Source organism: Benincasa hispida, chromosome 8 (assembly GCF_027475165.1).
Source record: "Benincasa hispida cultivar pf3 chromosome 8, pf3_genome.v1.1, whole genome shotgun sequence".
In the NCBI taxonomy this organism is placed as follows: domain Eukaryota; kingdom Viridiplantae; phylum Streptophyta; class Magnoliopsida; order Cucurbitales; family Cucurbitaceae; genus Benincasa; species Benincasa hispida.
In genome coordinates this window covers 43,517,249-43,538,946 of record NC_143485.1, presented here as the reverse complement: position 1 = coordinate 43,538,946, position 21,698 = coordinate 43,517,249, and the positions used below count along the sequence as shown (strand labels likewise).

The 21,698-nt window shown below is 33.1% G+C and overlaps 2 protein-coding genes and 1 long non-coding RNA gene across 3 annotated transcripts; 1 reads left to right on the top strand and 2 right to left on the bottom strand.

Moving 5' to 3' along the window:
* The first annotated feature begins 425 nt into the window (after positions 1 to 425).
* LOC120083335 (S-adenosyl-L-methionine-dependent methyltransferases superfamily protein) lies at positions 426 to 4,084 on the top strand. Its single transcript, XM_039039052.2, has 7 exons — positions 426 to 697; positions 799 to 994; positions 1,133 to 1,242; positions 2,212 to 2,290; positions 2,390 to 2,457; positions 3,059 to 3,125; positions 3,755 to 4,084. The coding sequence occupies exons 1-7, from the start codon at positions 485 to 487 to the stop codon at positions 3,865 to 3,867; spliced, it is 846 nt and encodes a 281-aa protein (XP_038894980.1). The 5' UTR covers positions 426 to 484; the 3' UTR covers positions 3,868 to 4,084.
* A 9,137-nt stretch (positions 4,085 to 13,221) lies between these two features.
* Positions 13,222 to 15,011, bottom strand: LOC120083493 (protein JINGUBANG-like). The gene has a single exon (XM_039039269.2). It carries the CDS (start codon positions 14,656 to 14,658, stop codon positions 13,375 to 13,377), a length of 1,284 nt encoding a protein of 427 aa, XP_038895197.1. The 5' UTR covers positions 14,659 to 15,011; the 3' UTR covers positions 13,222 to 13,374.
* Positions 15,012 to 19,710: 4,699 nt separating this feature from the next.
* Positions 19,711 to 21,698, bottom strand: LOC120083683 (uncharacterized). Its single transcript, XR_005483496.2, has 3 exons — positions 21,559 to 21,698; positions 21,221 to 21,369; positions 19,711 to 19,946 (listed from the first exon to the last, which is right to left on the bottom strand). It is a non-coding gene; the product is annotated as an uncharacterized LOC120083683 (long non-coding RNA).

Here is a 21,698-nt window from a genome sequence, read left to right as displayed (position 1 = left end):
ATATGTGTACATTCTATTATTTATTACGAAAAAATTATCATTATCATATAACCAATTTCAATAAAGTAACTTCAAACTAAAAGTAGGGATTAGCTATCAAAATGAACTTAACTTAATTGATATAGTGTTTGTATCATTAACTTGAAGTTAGAAATTATATACTTACTCTCCTATATGATTTTGGAAAAGAGTAGGGATCAACTACGTACATGACTAAATATTTAAAAATATATATACAAGTTTTAGAGGCTAAAATGACCATTTAACTAAATATGTAAGGAGAACATAGAACAGAATGTTCGCCGGGTCGGGTCTCGTTGCGTTGAGTTCGGGTTGGATTTTTGGGCTTTTAATGGGTCAACTCGTTGGGCTGAAAGTGGGCCGAGACGGAAGGCCCAGTTGGCAACCTATCGGACGACAAGTCGTCAAGATACGAAGGAGAAGAGAATCGGGGTGCGGAAGAGAGGCCAAAGAGCGCGGGAAGATGGCAACTACAGTCTCGTTCTCTTTGAGGACTTTTATCAAACAGTTTTCGGCTCTTTCGAAGCCAACGGCGTTCAATTTTCCCGTCAGAACCAGCTTCAAGCGACTCAACGTTACATGCAGTACTACGAGATATCTCCATTTTGAAACCCTAACTTCCCGCCAAAAAGACCAGGTTCATCTTTTCGTCGACGCTCTTCTTCAATGGAACCAGGTGCTTGGGTCGCTGTCTTACAGTGGTTTCATTTCCTGAAATTTATTGCTGTTTCTTGTCGTTAGCTTTAATTTGATGGCTGTATGGTTGAATTCTGGTAGAAAATGAATCTTACGGCTGTGACGGAAGTAAGCGAAGTGATGGAAAGGCACGTCGAGGATTCTCTCGCGATTATACCGCCAATTCGGAATCTGTACTTGTCGCATTGTTCGACTATTTCATGCGATGACATTAAACTCGTTGATGTTGGAACGGGGGCCGGGCTTCCTGGATTGATTATAGCTATTGCTTGCCCAGGTGAACATAATCGATTACTATGATGATGAAAATGCTTTATTTGCGCGAGGGATTATTCTGTGATATGAGCAATATTGATTGCATCCTTAACCTTTATTTTCTTTTGGGGATTTAACTATGGCTATTTGGATGGACTAGAATGGCAAGTAACGTTGATGGAGTCTATGAATAAGCGGTGTGTTTTCTTGGAGCATGCAGTGGGTCATACCGGTTTGACAAATGTTCAAGTTGTGCGAGGAAGGGCAGAGGTAAGTGGACATTGCGTTTACGCAATTAAACACCCTGGCCTGTTTAGCCATTCAAGTTTGATTCTCTTGTCTCGATTAGTTCATATACTTGGTAATTAGTCTCGATTTTATTGGATAATGAACAAAATTTCTTGATTTTTCGATGTACCAATGGTGCTTTTCTTCAAAAATGTGGAAGGGGTTTTTTGCTTGAGTTATGGTAAAGATATTTGCATGTTCAACAGTTCCTCTAGGATAGAGCTGGCAGCAGTCTCGAATTCATCATTATATTCACTGTATTGTAAATACTTGAAGAAGTTGAAGTTATAAATGAGGGTTACCTTTTATATATATATATATATATAAACAAATGAGGGTTGCCCTTGAGACTAATTTTTATTTTATCTTAGCATAATTGTAATGGATAGCACTTCTAAGGATAATAATTAAGTGTATAACAACATTTGAAAGAATTGCACATATAGCAAAATCTATCATTGATAAACTCTATTGCTGATAGACTCCTATCAATGATAGACTCTCTCGCTGATAAGCTCCTATCGGGGATATAGTCTATTGTTGATAAACTCCGAGAGTTGGATCTAAATTTTGATATATTTGTCAATTCTTTTGCACTGTGCTATATCTGCTAATACTTTAAGCATGATTCCTATATTTGCAATTGCACCTTCATATTATGTATTATTATCTTATTTTCATCGAGAGAATAGAGCGTCTATATTGAAATGGTTTTATTGTTCCGTTGCGGGCATATAACAAATCAATTTCTCTCTTCTTCGATCTGTAAGTTTGATTTTTCGTCAAGCAATTTACAGGTTCGATGAGGAAGGATTTCTACATTCGTTTCCTTTTTTCCTTATATTATGTATTGTTATCTTTTGAGAGAGAAGGGGAAGAACACCTGCTCATGTCTCCAAACTTTTTTGTTTAATATTTAATGTGGCAGTGATATATCCTGATGTAGGGCAGAATTTGGGACATGATCTTTGCTTACGAGAGAAATTTGATGTAGTAGTGGCTAGAGCTGTTGCAGAAATGAGAGTTTTAGGTACCATCTTACCTAAATGTGATATATATAACTTCTACAGATCTTCAAGGCATTTTTTGTTTTATGCTTCTTATTTTTCTTTGGTATCTTTTCTTTCAGCTGAATATTGTCTTCCTATGGTTCGTGTTGGTGGTTTGTTTTTAGCTGCCAAGGGTCATGATCCTCTCGTATGTTCTCCATCCATTAATATTATGAACGTCTACTCTCTTATCGCATTGTTCTATTTTATTGGGAGTCCGGGACTGTATGCACGTCATTACCATCATTGATACTGTTATAGCTGTTTTGAGGTAGAGGTATTTGATGTGAAAATCCCGTCCACTTCAATTATTTGCAGTTTCTTGTTTTATTGAAAGTACTTCCTTACAAATTATAATGCACAACAGGATATTAACTTTTATATTGTCAACCTGAAGTATACGGATAGATGCTATACAATATTGTAATGAATGATATAAATATATAGATATTGTGGTTGCGGATAGGTGGTAATTGTATATTTCTTACTACCATTGAAATAGACTCCTCTTGATTTAGGTCAGACCTCTTGTATACTTCGTGATATTGATGCTACGGAGAATCTTGTTTCAATTCAAATTATGTAGATTTCTCTGAACTGAATTATTTAGAGTTGGAATATATCTGTCTAATTCAGTTTGAGAATAGTAGGTTCATTTGGATTTTAATTTTTAATAATCTTGTTGATTTTTAGTTTGTTTCGTTTTTTGTTGCATGACTTATTCATTCTAGAATTGTTCGTATTGACAGGCAGAAGTAACAAATGCAGAAAAGGCAATTGAAATGATGGGTGCCTCCTTACTCCAAATATGCCCTGGTGCGTTTGTCTTTTTATTGGTCTTCCTGCAATGTGGTAATCGCATGTGTACAGTAATGAAGTCAGCAGATTTGTGTGTCCTTGAGGATTGCTTTATGGTACAGAGGTCTCCTCTTGAAAAGACACTCCCACTTTAAGCCCGTAGCCAGTTGGTTTTCTAGATACTTCTACTTAGTTATTCCAATGTGTACTTGAACTACAAGAAATTTTCTGACGCTGGCAATTTCTGCTACCATAGCATCTATATATGCACGTAATGTAAAAACTATAGGATTTGCCAGTAATCTTTGGAATTTGCACCCGTCCCAGTGAATTCTGTCAAGCTTATTTTGCTTGTCTTGTTTGGAAGAATTTGAATCTTTGTTTTAATGTTTGGTTTGATTTGACTGGATTTTCTTTGATCCTAACATATGGGTTCATCTAATTTGCATGCGGAACTCCCTAAATTGTAGTATTCTTGTGGAAAAATCTTTTTCTCGAGCAAAGTTTGATTTAGAATTATTTTCTCAAATAATCATACTGGATATTTTTATTTTTAGTTCGATCCATGAAGTATTTCCAACTTATGCTTTAGCTTAACTTTACCCTCCTCTCTATATTGTCTAATGATCCCTTATTTACTTATGCAGTGGAATCGCATAGTCCATATGGGCAGCGAACTGCGGTTGTTTGTTTAAAAGAACGACACACTCCGAGGAAGTATCCTCGTGATCCAGGTACTCCAGCGAAAGCCCCATTATAGATTCTCTGGGCGTTCAGTTTGGTTTCAGTGCATGTGTTCTTCACAACGTCAACCGGTTGTTCATTATGCAAAATGCTTCAAGAAAGTGAGTCTGCGATTATCACCTGAAGATAGGCACCTTATTATTTGTTGTGCATATAAAATATCATTTCACGCCGTATAATTCGCACGTGACATTTGTTTATTGAATTCGTATGAAGCATTTATTTCCTCAGCACCCGTTCTGGATTTACGTGTTGGTCTTTCTCCCTCCTGCCATTATCCCCATCAAGTTCATCTCTTTCTCTACACCGACATACATAACTCCACCCCCGAAAAGGAAGGGATGTGAAATTTGTACCGTTCTCAATCTCGTCCAGCTAAAAAATTGTCCAAAATCTAATCAATAAAATACCTAAAATTGGGCAACAAAAACTCTACCTAACTACAAAAACACTTGCCCCAAACAACAAATCAAATGGTTAAAGAAATGTACCAAATGTGCAAATCTAATTTTTAAAAAAATTTCCAAACACATACAAATTTAGGTCTCATTTGGTAATCATTTAGTTTTTTTTTTTTGTTTTTAAAAATTAAGCCTATAGACACTACTTCCACCTCCAAATTTCTTACTTTGTTATCTACATTTTACCAATGGTTTAAAAAATTGAGTCAAATTTTGAAAACTAAAAAAAATACCTTTTAAAAACTTATTTTTGTTTTTAAAATTTGGCTAAAAATTCAACTATTGTATTAAAAAAAAGATGTAAATCATTATAAGAAATAGGAAGGAAATAGGCTTCATTTTCAAAAATAAAAAACCAAATAAAACATGGTTGCCAAACGGGGTCTTAACATTCAAGAAAACATCTCATCATATAATAAGCTTCAAGAATTTGCCTCTCTCACCTCCGCACAATGTTGTTTGCTGTGCGTAACAAATATAGTCTACCACCAATGAATGAAGGAGAAATTGGTGAAAATCTCTCTTTCGCTATTTTGCTTGTCTATTTCTTATCTAATTTAATTTTTTATACAACGAGTTCACATAATTGGTAATTCAGGTATTTATCTATCGCGTTGTTGTCTTTCCCCTAAAAAAATGAGAACTTTTGTAGCTCAACTTAAAAGTGGCCATTTTGTAAGTGCCACTAGTGACAATATGTGTATTTAGCTAAGTTGTAAAACTACAGAGGCCTTCAACGTCAGTGGTTCGTATCATGGGCTTTACAGATTGGTAAATCTAGTACAATATTTACTTTTTCGAACGAACTCTTATTTTTCTAAGAGTAGTATAAAATAAATTGAGTTCTTCAAAAAAGAGAGTATCTAAAATATATAAAAGTCTGGTATCTAAATCATTAGCCATTTGCTTGCCATGATCCTTGTTGAGGTGTGAGTAGTTGCTTTTTCGAATATTTTATAGGTAAAGACTTCTGACCATCCGATAAGATGGACGTTTCTTAATCCTCCTCATAGCTTTTCATGGATGCCATGGTTTTAAATTGATTTGCCATCTAATCGCTTCTCTTATGTCAAGTTACCTATTATTGCACTGCACCAAGGACAGAGGAATAAACCTTGCTGAACCCAACCTGGAAAGATTCGCCCAGTGGAAAAGGTTGATAAACCGTGTCGCCAGGTATAAAGGCCATAAACTGTACTTTTAATTGCTAGATTAACCTGATTTGAGTTTAAAGTATATAACAAAACTTGTTAATAAATAGAAATTTGGATGCAATGTCTTATTCGATGATGAATTTTAGCTAAACAGCCAAGTTTTGAATTAATTTACACCATTATCATTATTGTTGGAGATAAGCTTGTTTATTTCAAACTGCATGCAAATATTTTCTAGGTTTAGGGGACAGGTTTTGTATCGAAGAATCCTGTTCATCCTTTATCTTGTATTGTCTTTTGACACTTTTTGTCGATTACTTTTTGGTGAATGATTAAATAAGATTTTAATATGAATATGTCATTTCAGTCCTTGCACTCCAAGGTATTCAATTTTTGTCTTTATATTGTAAATGAATCATTTTCCCCCATGGGTTAATGTTGGTTTTCAATTTAGTCCTCATGATGAGGATAATATAGTTTTTTCCTCTCTCTTTTAGATATGTGTATCCATTTCATTACTTGGTGGAATAGTAAACTTCTTTGAGTTTGTTAGGGTTAGAGGGTTATCAAGGCAAGGCCTAATTTTAAGGGTATCTTAAAACTTGTGTAGGAGTTCGCACGTCCCAGAAAGGAAAGTCAAACTCTCAAATTTAGAGTTGACCAAGGTAAGCCCCAATCCCTAGGATATCCTAAAGCCTGCTTAGGGGTTCGTGTGTCCAAAAAGGGAAAGTCAAATCCTCGGATTTAGGGTTGACCAATGGGACTCCATCCATTCCACCATAAGGGAAATGATCGAGTTGAATCCATTACTGACACTATGCAACCTTGAGAGTCACACCTACTCTAACGCAGCAGATATTGCACATATCCCAAACAAAAGTTAGAGAAAGCTAGAGAACGAGCCTAATAAATAGCTTCTTTTCACCAACCTCAAGGGATAATTAATTCTTTGCTTAGTCAAATTGAACACTTTGTGTACTAACTTCGACTTCAGAGTGCAATCAACTTGGCATCACTTTGGTGCGAGTACTCTTGTAGGTCAGCTCTAGCAATACAATAGATATATCAAGTTAGATAGGGTTGGCAAAATTTCCTGCGGGGCGTCGCCCCAAATCCCCAATTTGATCAGTGATGGGATCAAATCGGGGACCTCTTTAGGGTACCCGAATTGGGGATGGGGAGGGTATCCCCGCCCCCACCCCCACCTTGATTAGATATTTTAATTTTTTACAGTTGGCCTAGTTTTTAATTTAACTCAATATAAGCCCAACTAAAGTGTTCAAGTCCAAATCAAAGAAAATTTTTCGAAAAGAAATTAAAAAAAAGATCTCCAACAAAAGGGAAACGGGGAATGGGTTCATGTGGGGACCCATTTCCCCGACAGGGAATCTCCGCCCCCGTCCCTGCCTTCAAATGGCGGAGATGGAAGTGGAGATGGGGTAAATTCTCCCGTCGGGCTCTCTCCCCATCTTGTCCCGATCCTGTTGCCAACCATAAAGTTAGAATATTACCATTCTTTTAGTTCAAACAGTATTAGGGTGAGGATTTAAACTGTTAAGAGAAGATATGGGTATTTTAACTACTAAGTTGAATGATAATAGTTAGAAGACTTAAAATTTAAGAACACAGTTGTACAACCTATAGAGCAAATTTGTTCTAAATAAGATCGTGATAGTAGTTAGAAGACTATGAAATAATTAATCTCAAGGAAGTTTCTTTCGTGAGGAGTGAGTACTTTCTTATTGCAGAAAAGAAATAAATGGTGGAAAACCAAAGGGAATGAGGTTGGTATGTGAAAAACGACCGTTTCCTAACCTCCCCCGAGTTGTAAATTTGTAATATGCTGAGTAATAGGCAAAAGTCTTTCAACCTTTAATTTTATAACATATTGTTTCAGGTGAAGATATTTTCACTAGATCTTTTAAGATATTTGGCTGCCACGTTTGCATGGTACGATTATATCCCTTGTTAATTTTCTATGCCCATTTTCTAAAAAAGAAGCCTTTGATGTCATCTCCCCTTTCAATTATTCAATATGTATAATTGTTCCACATTATATTAGGTTCATTAATCTCTTCTTTGTTCTTAAAAATTCATCGTGCCAAGGTATATTCTTCCAACCTATAGGCCATCGTTTGGATCCTTCACCCTCACTTGTTGAAGTAAAAAAAAGAATAAAAAATAAAAAATCTTTGATGTGCTTCTAGATTTCAAAGTCCGAGTTTGATGTGAACATTTTAATATATGGCAAATTCTCTATCTTCTTATTTTTATTTATTTATTCATTTGGATAAAGAGGCTAGGTGCTGAAAATGTTGACACTTCTAAGAATTAAGATTATTATTATAGGTATGAATGTCAGCAGCATTAGTATTTTAATTATGGTCCATGCCCTATATTATTTCTTTTTTATCAATAGAGCCCCACAATCCAACTAATTCTTGTCTGTAAAGAAGTTATTTGCATATTTCTATACCTTTCTTCCACAAGAAATGTATGATTGAAAGGCAAAAGTTTATAAAGATTTTGCAAAAGAAGGGTCGTGTGGTTTTCCTTTTTTTTTCCCTTTATTATTTTCTTTTACAATTTGACCCCCCCACGCTCACACAGCATTGCTTTGATCAATGCAACAAATATACAAATATCTGAGTTGCGTCCTGCAATGAGGTAGAGAAAAAGAGTGAAAACAAATTAAAAGCAACTTTAGTTTGGTATTTTTGAACTATGAGTCGGTGTTTTTTTTTTTTTCCTTTGGGGGGGGTGGGGGAGGCAATTTGAATATAATCATTCCCATGGTAAAAGGTTTCATTGAAAAGAATAATATTTATTGTTATTATTTTATATGTTAATTTAACCTTTATCTCCTTTTTTTTTTGTTAGTATTTTAATGTATGTTGTGTACCATGATATGAAGAAACATGCTCCCATTAATTTTAGTTTGCTTGGATCCACCGATTAAAGCTGATTTGACATGGAGTTTGAACTTTTAAATATTTTGTTCCTGAATAATTTCAACCGGAGATGGTGGATTGATGCAGGTTTAATGTCTATTATGGTCTCTTGTGAGTTCTACTTCGTAGGTTTTTCTTTTTATTTTTTTAATGAATTTTGAAAATTAAGCTTATGAGTTATAAACACTACTTGTGATTTTTTCCCTTTTTATTTTGTTATCTACCTCCTAAATTTGTTTTCAAGTTCTAAATTAAAATTTGAATATTTTAGACATTATTTGGTAATCATTTTGGTTTTTGTTTTTGTTTTTATTTTTAAAAATTATGTCTATTTTCTCTCCATTTTTTACAATAATTTGCATATTTCTTAAATAGTTAGATTGAATTCTTGATCAAATTTTTTTTTTAAAAAAAAAAAACTAAAATTATTTTTTTTTAATTTTCAAAATTTGACTTGATTTTTTATATTATTGATAAAAAGTAGATAATAAAAAAAGAAATTTTAATGGATTTAACTTTTAAAAATAAAAATTTAAAAATCAAATTATTATCAAATGAGACTATTAAAATTTTGAATAATGATTTTTTTTAAGGGGTAAAATTCACTGTAAAGAAATTGTATTAAAAAGAAGGCACAATTTTCAAAATCAGTAAACAAAATTTGAAATTGCAATAAAAGAAGCAGGTTGGTTGGTTTGTTTTATAATTCAAATAATAATTAGACCCTAAATAATAAATATATATATATATATATATATATATATATAGAACAAGGACAAACAAGATATGGTACAAAATTAGCATCAGATATCAATGATAGTTATATAGGGAAATGACTAAAAAGTTCACACGTAGCCTATCATTTTGCGCTTCCAATTTTCTCGAATTGACAGCTATCAATGATAGCAACTGACGATTACTATTAGTTGTTATCATGGATAGTTGCTATTAGTGATAGTTTTCAATTTGATAAATATTAATACAACCTTAAAATAGTAATACTTGAAATACCTCCTTTCAATTTGCTATCAATTTTTAGTGACTTTCATTAATACACTTTGATCCATTATAATCAAACTTGAAATATTAATGCTTACAGTTATCAGTGGATATTAATGATAGACTTTTCTAAGTAGTTATAAACTTTTGAAAGGAAATTATCATCTTTCAAAAATTAACATTTAAAGCTACAATGGATAGAAGTCTACAAATAAGAGGTTTATAAGTGATTATTTCTGATATTTACCTAACTCATATCACCTTATCATTCATTTTATTGATATGTACTTAAGGCATATCAGTGATATACGAGTATCACTTATGGTTATGGCTATCATTGATAACTTCAATCAATGGCTATCACCGATAACTTCTAGCCGTAGCTATCAATGATAGACTTTCATCAAATGGAATTGACTTTTATATTATTAACATCATTGATATATGGATATCACCTAAGTTCTATTATCGATATCACTGATATCACCTATATCATAATTATTGGTGATAGCTTCTATCATTCTATCACTAATAACATAATATCAAAGATAACTTCTGCCCTTCCTTTTAAGCATCAAATAACATGTCATCATTGATAACATGCTATTAGTGATTACTTCTAAGCATTCCTTTTACACTTTGGTTCGAGATTTAACTGTATTAATTAAACTCATTAAGTTGACTATCAATGATAGAATTCTATAAGTGGATATTAACTATGAAAAAAATTATCAATGATAGAAAATATTGGTGGTTATCACTGATGGACTTTCATTAGTGACTATCAATTTTGAAAGATTAACACTCAAAACTATCAATGGCTATTATTAAGAAAGTTTTATCATGATTATTAATAATAGACTTTTATCATTAATAGACTTCTACCATTTACATCTACCTAAATTTGATATCGCTAATACATGACTGCTATTTGTCTAAGTTTTATCACTAATAATTGTTATTATCAATATACAAATATTACTGTATATAAATACACAAATATTTCAATTTGTGCTCTTCATTTTGAGCCATTTATGCCATTTTTTCATGTTTATTTCTAATATTTATGATAAATATCATACTCTTAAAGTCTTATAAAAAGAAAAAAGAAAAAATAGCTTGTTTGATATTGTTCAAATTTCTCATTTTTTGAGAAATAAACTTGTTTAATAACTATCCTCGTTTTTTATTTCAAACTTTTAAGAGATGTTTCGAAAAATGGTGCAAATTTGTGGACTAAAAAAAAGCGGTTTCTTTCGAATCCGTTTTCATTTGTTATTTATATTTAATATTTCGTTATAATAATCAAATTTGTTGATCGGCTTGTTGGTGTTAAGTCACTCATGAATTGGATACTTTCAAGTCTTGGGTATGAAATTCAACCTCATAATTCTTATGGAAAAAAAATCGGATAAAGGAAAGAAAATTAAAAAGTCTGAAGAAGAAGCAAAAATTGGAGAAATGAAAGAATTTTTTTTAAAAATAAAGGAAAGAAGGAAAAATAGAATAAAGAAAAGAAAATTAAATAATAATAATATAAAAAAAGAAATGGAAGAAGCAAAAATTGGAGAAAGGAAAAAAATACAGAAATAAAAAAAGAAAGGGAAGAAACAAAATTGGAGGAAGGAAAGAAAAAAAGAACGAAAGGAAAGAAATTTTTTTAAAAAGAAAAAAAGAAAAGAAAAAAAAACAGAAGAAACAAAAATCGGATAAAGAAAATAAAATAAAATAAAAAATAGGAGAAAAAAAAGAAGAAAAACAGGAGAAATGAAATAATATAAAAAATTTAAAAAAGAAAAGAAAAAAGCAAAAATCGAAGAAAATAATGAAAATTTTTTTAAAAAAAAAAGAAAAAAAAAGTGGTATACAATAAAATAAGACAAAAGAGGACAAAATTGAAAATTTGAATAGATTCAAATGTTACTAGTCAACACTTCTATATTTACAAATATTCTAGAGAAGTGGTATTTTTAGATTTTTTCCTTAATTTTACTCAATATTACAAATATCATTTTTTTTATTCGTTTGCTTATTCTTGTAGGCTGAGAATTAAATTATAAATTTTAACATAATTGTTTTTCACAAGTATGAATTTTGTTTATATTAGGATATTCCAGATTCATTGGTTTTTTTTTTTTTTTTTTGTGCAAAGTAATTAATTCTATTTTCCTTCTATAGCTTTCCTCTTTTTATGACTTTTAGTTCCATTTTGAAAAGAAATTAACATTTTAGTTTCTTCCTTGCGACTCCATGCCAGTGACTAAGAAAAATCAAACAAGTTTCATGGTTTATTTATTTATTTATTTTAATAAGAAATTATATAAGTCAAAACCATCCATTAAGCTATGTTTATATCTAATGACGATTTATTAGACTTTATCCATTTGAGTGTCTTAACATAGTCGTATTCATACCCACAACTGATAACATAGAAAAGGTAAAGTTGGAACTTAGAACATGATGAGTACGTGCTTATATAAACATGGAACACTTTTTAAGTTCAAATTTGACCATGAGTTATAACTCTGATAAGAAACAAACAAAAATAACCAAACCTTCTAAAATGTATAAAATGAAAATGGAGTGAGGACAAAAAGTACCATAAATTGAAGCAAAATATAGTTTAATTCGTAGGTATCACCAACATGAACATAGTATAAATGCCATAAATTTCTACTATGGATAAGTATCACCAACAAAAATCAGCAAGAGCTGAAGTTTGATCTGTACTCGACATATTACAAAAAAAAAAAGGATAGGCATCAAGTAACCTCGTTAAATATTTTGAAATTTATTTCAAGCAGATGATGACATATACAAAATTCTAACAATTATAAATCATGCAATACGAGCATAGTTGATTGAGACATACAGTTTTGACCTAAAGGTCAAATTCGAATCTCTCGCATTACATGTTGACAAACAGGGGAAAAAAACTCTTATGGAGCAAATGTTTATAAATTTGTAAATTTAAATTTTAACTTATTAGCATGTCGAGTAGTCAAAATTTTCTTTAATTATAGTCATATTAGACTCTAACCAACGATTTAGACGACACGTCTAATATCTAACTTGTCATCAAGTCCACACCGATCTAAGTCACTACCAAACATTTTAATAATTTCATAATTAAAGCTTTGCTTATTTGTGATACAAAAGTGACTACCATTTATCTAACTTTATTTCATTCTATTGTCTTATCAAAATCAACTGATAGAGAGAAGAAAAGGCCAAAAGATAATATCCAACAAAGAAAAAAAAAAAAAGAGAGAAAGAAATACTTTTGTGAAACTCTTCTTTTGATTTCAATTCAACTATTCTTTTCCCACAAATATAATCATAACTACACGATAAGTTTGATCCAAGCATCTACAAATTTGTATTCAATAGTTCTCTGAAATTAATGCATTGAATAAATTTTAATTTTTAACTGTCTTTTATATATACAACATCTCCTTTAATTAATGAAATTACTATAGATAAAATTGATCAACACACAATTTTAAGAATGTTAAGTTGCCTAAAGATGTCTAAAAATAAAACTAAAAGTTGTAGTGATCAATTAAATATAAAGTTGAAAGTTTAGACACTTATTAAATACAAACATATAAGTCGGATACAGACATAAAAATTTAATGAAAAATATTTAATCTAAATCATATTTAATCTCCAAATCATAGGTAGAAATCTACAATTTAATCTAATATAAGAAAAATATAAGATATAACACTGATTTTTTAAAAAATAATTTTCTCGTATCAATATATAGTTTCATAACTAAGAATCTTCTTCAAATCTGATGATCGAAAAGCAAAACCCTTCCTCTTTGCCATATAGATGACTCACTTGCAAACCAAGCAACACTATCCGAAAACACAAAAGAAAACTAAATTGCACTAAAACTCTTTAATAATATATATACAAATCCCTCGAAAGAAGAAAAAGAAAAAGTTTCAATCTAAACAAGAGGAACAGAAATTTGCCACGCCTTTATATCACAGTCCAAACCACCACTATAAACCATAAACGACCTGTCGTTTTGGTTGCACCGATCAACCGCCGCCGCCAAACACTTCACCGGACCGTTATGCCCTTCCAAAACCTTCAAACACACATAATTTCCGGCGACGACCTTCTTCCAAATTCTGATCGTCTTGTCCGCCGAACCACTAAAGACCAAATCCAACACCACAGCCAAACACAATATGGCCTTTGAATGGCCTCTCAATACACCCACCAACTCCATTAATCCACCCCCTTCCTCCTTCTCCCAAACCAAAACCGACCGGTCGCAGGCGCCGGAAAATAAAACCGAACCATCACCGGCGAGAGCCAACGCATTAATTCCCGAGCTGTGTTTCTCAAGTGTTTGGACCAAAAAATGCCTTTTCCCATCTGGGTTTTTCCTCCACACTTTAATCCTCTTGTCCGTCGATCCAGTATACACGTCACCGTCTCCGGCGAGCGCGACGGCGTTTATTGCATCGTCGTGAGCTCCGGCGACGGATTCCAAGCATTTGAAATCAGAAGTCCGCCAGATTTTGAGGGTCCGATCCCACGAGACGGAATAGAGAAGCGACTCGTCGTTTGACAGAGCAAGAGCTGAAACGGTATCAACATGATGAACCCATGTGCATTTCTTGTGCCGTCGGATTTGGACCTGATTATTGGGTGTCAAAAGCCTGGCCGTCCGATCGCCGAGCGTCGGGAGAGTGGCTAAGCGTGTGTACTTTTGATGGTGATCGAAATCGTTAAAGATTTTCCAAACGCGAATTTTATGGTCTTGATGAGCGCTGTAAAGTTTGTCAGATGAAACCACTAGACATTTCACTGCGCCATGTCCGGCTGTAACCATATTGTTCTGAAACTCTTCTCGATTTTCTTCGCAGTTTTGTGATGGGTTTCGTCTCCATGATCGGATTTCTCTGTCGGAGGAACCAGAGTAGAGGAATTTTCCGGCGAGAGTTAGAGAAGAGATGTAAGAAGAATGGCCTTTGAAAGTAGTGAGACATGAAGAAGAAGAAGAAGAAGAAGAAGAGTAAGATTCATCCAAATATGTCTTGGAATCATGAAAAATTTGATGGAATTCCATAATTCCCATTTGGAAGCAGTGATTGTTGAAGGCAGATGATGACTTGGGAAAACTTTTATAGATGATTTTCTTTTCTTTCTGTTGGCAAAAAGTGGGAGAGACAAGAAATGGCCCACTTTGGTTTGTTCTCTGTATAATTTTAGAGAACATGAAAACGTAGGAAATAGTTCTAAACAGCCTTTAATTGACCTCTATTTCTAGTTCTTCTTTCTATCCGCCATACATAGAAGCTACAGCAGAGATTGCTGTTTCACTGTTACAAATTCACCATCTTCCCATTTGGATATTATCTCTCTAACAACTAATTGACGACCCAGATTCTTTACAGATAAGCCAAATATTGGATCAAAAACATGAAATCCAGGATGGGTTTAATCCAATTCGGTTAAGAAATCAATTTAATGGGGTTTGTTTTTGGCTCAATAATTGACAGTGACGGCTTCTGGGGCCCTCCCCATGGACCAAAAATCAGCTTCCAAGAAAACGGACAACCCCCTTTTTCATTAAAATTAGAAATACAATTAATCAGGACTTAATCCTAGGAAAATTTTGGTCTTTAATCTCAGATTAAGTGGCTATCTCTTTTGTTCTTTTATGTTTTTGTGCCCTATTAAAAGTGGAAGACAACTCAATGTAAATCAGGATCCATATTTGATGGGTTTTTTTTTTTTTTTTTTATTTCTTTTTATTTGGGGTTTTCCCATTAAACTGGTAAGATTTGGTTGCAAAGAGGAGCATTAATATTCCACATCCAATTTAAAAAAATGGGGAGGAAATGAGGGGAAAGGTTTGGATCTGAAAGGGATATTTCTCTCTATCAATATTTTGATGTCATTTCTGGTAGGATTTGGGGATGATTCTTTACTTGTCCACCCACTAAAGTAAAATTGATAATAATATTATTAAAAGGGATAAAATAAAAAAAACCATAGGGTATAATCTAAATTGATGTACATATGTAGGCTTTTCTAGAACATATCTTTATAACTTGCCAGCCCTAAAAGGCTAAAATGCAAGTGTTTGTGAAATCATTGAAGGTTATTTAGGGGAAAAAAGGGTTTCTTTTCCCCCAAAAAATGCCCCCTTCCCCCTCAAAGTTCCCTAATTTTGGCTTATTTTTGAAAAAAAAACATAAACATATTCTTCCATTACCCCCTTTATTCCATTCTGGTCCTTTGTTTCTTCATGTTCTTTTTCATTCAAGAAGCTAATTTCTCTCAAAATTTGAAAAGATATGTTGAATTTTATAAAAGAATTGGTGAATTCAACGTATAAAGTGCAGTCTTGAAGGTATAAGGTACTTTTTTTTTTCAGAATAGGTGATATTATTATACAACAACTAGGGGGATCCCACAGCCCTATCAAAGCATCAAAGCACAAGTAAAGACAGGGTAACAAAACCCAAAACAAAGCCTACAAGATAAGATCAGAACAAAACTAACACAAAAAAAACACACTCGCAGATCACTAGAGAGAAAGCCACAGAAAAGAAACAAAAATCCCACAAACAAGGGATAACAACAAAACAAAGAACGGGAAGTACAACAAGAAAAACATCCGTAAACACACTATATAAGACCAAGAAGATCAACCCACCAGGAAGAAGTACGAGCACGAACCGTAGAGACCATAAGGTGAACCAGAGCTGACACCGACCTCGGTCTACTTCCATGCAGTTGCCGATTACGTACTTGCCAAATGTAGTAAATGGAAGCACACCAGAAAACACGGAATAACTTACTACTCGACCCCACTCGACACAACCAACTCATCTCCACATCCCAACTCGCCACCCGATGCGACGAGCACAACTAACACAACACACTAGACTATACCTCTCTCCCAAACCCACACTCAAAAAATAAATGATCTCGCGACTCCACACCTCCCCACACAGAAGGCACCCCCCTCTGGCACACCCCAACTCCTCAACCAATCCCGTGTACCCAACTTGTCCCTCACAGCTAACCACGCACAGAAAGAGTGACGCGGAATACCACCCCCTGCCCACAAAATACCAGCCCAAGACACCCTAGGACGACGAGGACGCAAACTCTCCCACGCACTAGCGATAGAAAACCGACCACTCGCATCCAGCACCCACACCTAATAATCTTCCCCCCTCACCCTAGGCCTCATTACCTTAATAAGACCCCAAATCTCAAGAAGCTCCCTAAACATTGTAGGCCAGCTTCAACCTCCCTCACCATCCATGAAATCCGACAACTGCGTCTCCAAACTACTTCTTGCATCATAAACCACCGTAGACCCATATGAATCCAAAATCGCACCCCCCCTGCAGCCAAAGATCCCACCAAACAAAACAAGACCGATAATCGCCAACCATCAAACGAACCAAATGCTTGAATCTATCTCTATTTCGCAAGATAGCCCTCAAGCACCAAGATCTCCTAACCTCACTCTGAACAGCCCACGAAGACCGTCCACGCAAAACATAAGGTATAAGGTAATTTGCTCCATTTTTTGTTACTGAAAGTAAATAGGTAGATTTATTGTTTATGTATTCACAGAAAAACTAAGATCCTATTTGGTAACTATTTCGTTTTTTGTTTTTGGTTTTTGAAAATTAAACCTATATTATCTCATTTTCTTACCATAGTTTGTATTTTTTTTTTTAAGTACAAGAGTTGAATTTTTAGCCAAAATATATAAACAAAAACATGTTTTTTAAAAACTACGGCCTTATCGGATAACCATTTGATTTTTTGCTTTGAGTTTTTGAAAATTAAGCCTATAAACATCTCCTCCATCTCTAAATTTGTTGCCTTGTTATCTACTTTTTACTCATGTCTTAAAAATTAAAAAAAATATATATAGTTTTGAAAATTAAGAACTAAAAAAATAGTTTTTTTAAAAAAAAAAAAAAAAAAAAAAGTTAAGAATTCAACTCTTGTACTTAAAAAAAATGCAAGCCAGACTTAATTTTTAAAAACCAAAAACAAAAAACGAAATGGTTACCAAACGGGGCCTACTTTTTTTTAATTTTCAAATTTTAGTTTGGTTTTTAACAATATGGTTAGAAAGTATATAACAAAACAAAAAAACCTAGAGGTGGAAGGAGTATTTGTAGGCATAATTTTTAAAAACTAAAAACAAAAAATCATATGATTTCCAAATGAGGCCTAAGGATGAAATTTTGTAGTTGATGACATACGCAATTGAACAAGTCTAACATGAGAAAAGAAAAATAGAGAGGGTAAAAGGATGTCATAATTTTTGTGATTTGAAAAATTGGACTTGGTCTTAGAGAATTGATGGAATGATATTTTTATCTTGTTTTAGTTTTTTCTTTTTCCTATTTTCTAGACGGGCATAATGTACTTAATCCTAGAAATCTTGACTCTAATCCAATAATATTGACTAATTCATGAATTAAGAGATATCTACCCCAGAAAATCTTGACTTTGGCTAAAATGATGAGGAATTTATCCACTAATGACAGTAGTAAGCAAAAGTTCATTCAGTAAAAAGAAAAATTGGAACAAATTGCAAAAACAACCCTTAAAGTATGATGGTAGTTTGAAAATTAAACCCTCAAACTTACATAGATGTAGAAATTGTAACAATTATATACGTTTGACGGTTCGATTTTATAATTATTGTAAGTTTGATGATCCAATTTTAAAATTTGTAGAAATTTGAGGGCCCAATTTTTACAATTGAAAGTTTGACGGTTTAATAACAACTACCACTATACTTCACTATGATTTGGAATTTGTCAAAAAAAAAAAAAAAAAAAAGAAATTATTCGAGATTTTATTATTATATCTTTGTAAGAGAACGAAATATCCTTTGGAACTTTCTCTGTGCCACAATAAAGGAAACATCATCCAACTCCAATATGTGGCAAAAGGGCATGGTAAAGTTGGTAACATTAGGCAAAAAGGTAAGGGTAAAAGTTCAAAAAGGAGGGAGATGGTAAAAAGGTTGGATATAATTTTCAGACGGAGTGGTAATATGTTACATAAAAAGAAAGAAGAAAGATTAATAATAGAGAGGAAGAGGATGGGAATAGAGGAAAGCACATGGGTGAAGGTTTGTAACTTTCCAAGAGATTGCATTTTGGCCTTTTTCAGCTGCTCCCTTAAGTGCTCCACTCAATGGGAAATTTGTTAGATGTTTTTTGGTAAGAAGATCCTTTTTTGAACAGCTGCTCTCTGTGTGTCTGCAAAAGGACGCTCCAATTCTTTTCCTTTGAGTTTGAACCCTTCATTTGCTGCCAAGTGTTAGGCTCCTCTTCTCTTAAGAGTACACTTTCATTTTGCTTGGTTCCCCTTGATTTCTTCCTCCTCCTTAAGTGCCTATCATTTATGCTTCTTTTCAAGGTTTTCATTTTGTAGATAGGCTTTATTTTCATTTCCTATTCTTCTAGGTTAACATTAGTTTTAAGTTTTCGGTTAGTAGGATACAGTAATTTTTACTTTTATACTATACTATGACAAACTAGAAGAAATTTAGATTAAAGGTTAAATTACGTCTCTAAATCTAATAGAATCTTCGGACAAATCCATTGGTTAACTTTGATCCATTCTTTATGATGAGTTTAACATCAAGTAGCCAAGTGAGCTAAGAAAAAAATAGATATAGCTATGCCAGTATGATATTAACAAGGTGTTGAGACATTGCAGGCTTGAAGCTAAGATTTGTTGAACTTCTTTCTTTGGGGGTGCACTCACAGGAAAGTTGTTGTAATTAGGTTATCAGCCATCTCGATATTCAAAAGATTACGAGATTTTCGCCCCACCTTAATTTCCTTATCCATATCGTGTCTTGAATTCCGATTCTTTTTACTACTTTAAACTATCTTTTTATCCAATATACCGAACTAAAATGAAACAAAAGGTTGTGACTTGAGGTTGTAGTCTGTTCCAAAGGTTAGGTTGTTTCACCCCCTTCCGTTCCATTCTTCTCTTGTCAAAACAATTTCTATGTAGATTCATTTTACTTATTGACTAGCAGCTATGGTATTACCCAAACTAGTTTAGCTCATGTCCTTGGGGTCAGCAGGTCGGGCCTAGGCGTTTTGATCTTGCTTTTCTGTATTGAACGCTCTATGGTCTCTGGATGACTAGAGACCTTTTCTTCTAAAAGCTGGAAATCGATGTTCAAGGCCCTAAACTTTCATGGATCTTCTTGGTAAACTATCGGAATTCACTGTTGAAAATCAATAATCGACAAAGATAAACAGGGGAAAGGTAAATACCATAAACTGTACTAGAAAATTCTACCGGGAAAAGTTAAGTAGAGATGAAAAATTCTCTACAATTAGTATATATATATATATATATATATATAAAAGAACTACAAGTACCAAAATATACTGTATACGCATAAAGAAATCCTAGATTACATCAACTTTGATCCCTTCACGACCCGTCGAGGCTTCAGTTTTTCTCACCCAACAGTTGAACTGCAAACTTTTAAGTTAAGGCAAGAATTCAGATACAAATCTATAATATTAAAAATTCACACCGGCAAAAGAAAGGGACTATTTAAAATATGTACATATATATTAAATTAATTTAAAAGATCTAGATTGTTCCAATAAGATATATGGTGTTTGTTGGATGAATTATTGACATTTTATCAAATGTTTCCTCCCCATCTTTTCAAAAAGATGCATCATGAATGGATTTGAACATAAATATGGGTAGTGTGATCCTTTCAGGGTATGCATCTTTAAACCTAGGAAATTATGTGAAAGTACGACACAAAAATGTCTAGGAAATTGACATCCCACCAGATCTGCTCATTTAAATTCCTTTTCACTACTTTTTCGCTCATTTTCCCCTTCAGCTAATTTCACAAACTCATAAAAACCCTGTATATAATACTTCCATGATACATAACCAAAATAGTCAACCATTCTATCTTCTTGGTTGAATATATATTATATACCTGAGCATCAAGTCTCACATAATAAATATACATATTGCCAATAATTTACTAATTATATATTTAAATATGTTTTAGGATAATGAATCCCCACATTTTTATGATGGTATGATATTGTTCATAAAATTTTGCTTTTGGACTCTACCTAAAAGACGTTATCATACCAATGAGGTTGTAATGACATCTCTACCACATGGTTTTGGTATTCTATAATCAAGGATTTGTGAATAGTAGTTTGAATCTATACGAGAACATTAACCTTCGCCAGTCACATAATCACTATGCTTGTAAAAAGTTATTATAAAAGAAAGAAAAGCAAAAAACTATTTCGAAAACAGTTCTCCAAACAAACTAAACAGTTTGAAACATTAAAACTGAAATTGAAGTTCTATCACAGTATGAGTGGCATAGAACTATTCATACACTTTTCAAAACAAAGAATGTAGTGATTGCCACTAGACCCTGAAAAATAGTTAATGAATTATAGCTCACATCATCAATATTGGCCACAACCCCACCAACAACAAGCTTACAGACCTAACTGCACTAAAAGCCCTAATTCTACATTAAATCCAAGTTTTTGACTAAATTTATCCAACTGACAAAAATTGCAGACATCAGCCATTTGCTAACAGGATGGTTGTTATTATAATTTTTCTGTAATGTGAATAAATAAAGCTAAAGAAATGCTTTCTAAGATAACAAAATGATGATAAAATATAAATGATGAGATGATCTGAATTTTCTTTTAAATACGATATGGAAATAATGGGGATTTTAGTTCAGATTTGTTTACCAGACAATGCCCAATTGGTTACAGCTTGGAATCCCTATCCAAATTCTGAATGTTGGTCCCATACATGACAGTGGCGATGTAGTCAGCAACCTTTAATCCAAATTTACATCAAATCCTTCGATTTCCTGTCAGATTTTTCATCTCTCAAGCTGCGATTTGAAGAAGAAGAAGCAGGGGATCAGAAATTGAAATCGGGACGAATTGAACCAAAAAGGAATTTGAACTACTCTGTTCTTTCTCGCGATTATTCAGTTCTCTGAATGCAGAAGACATGTTTGATTCAAAATAGAAAAAGGAATCAGTACACTTTGTAAGCATCAACAAATAGAGAAACTCACATGGAAATTGGCGAAAATTTACTTCAAATTTTACTCGATCTGTACTCGATTATGAAACCCTTCACATGGAAATGAAGAAGATGAAGATTGAAGACGACCGGGAAATCTTCTTTTTCGTACCAAAAATTTAAAATAATTGT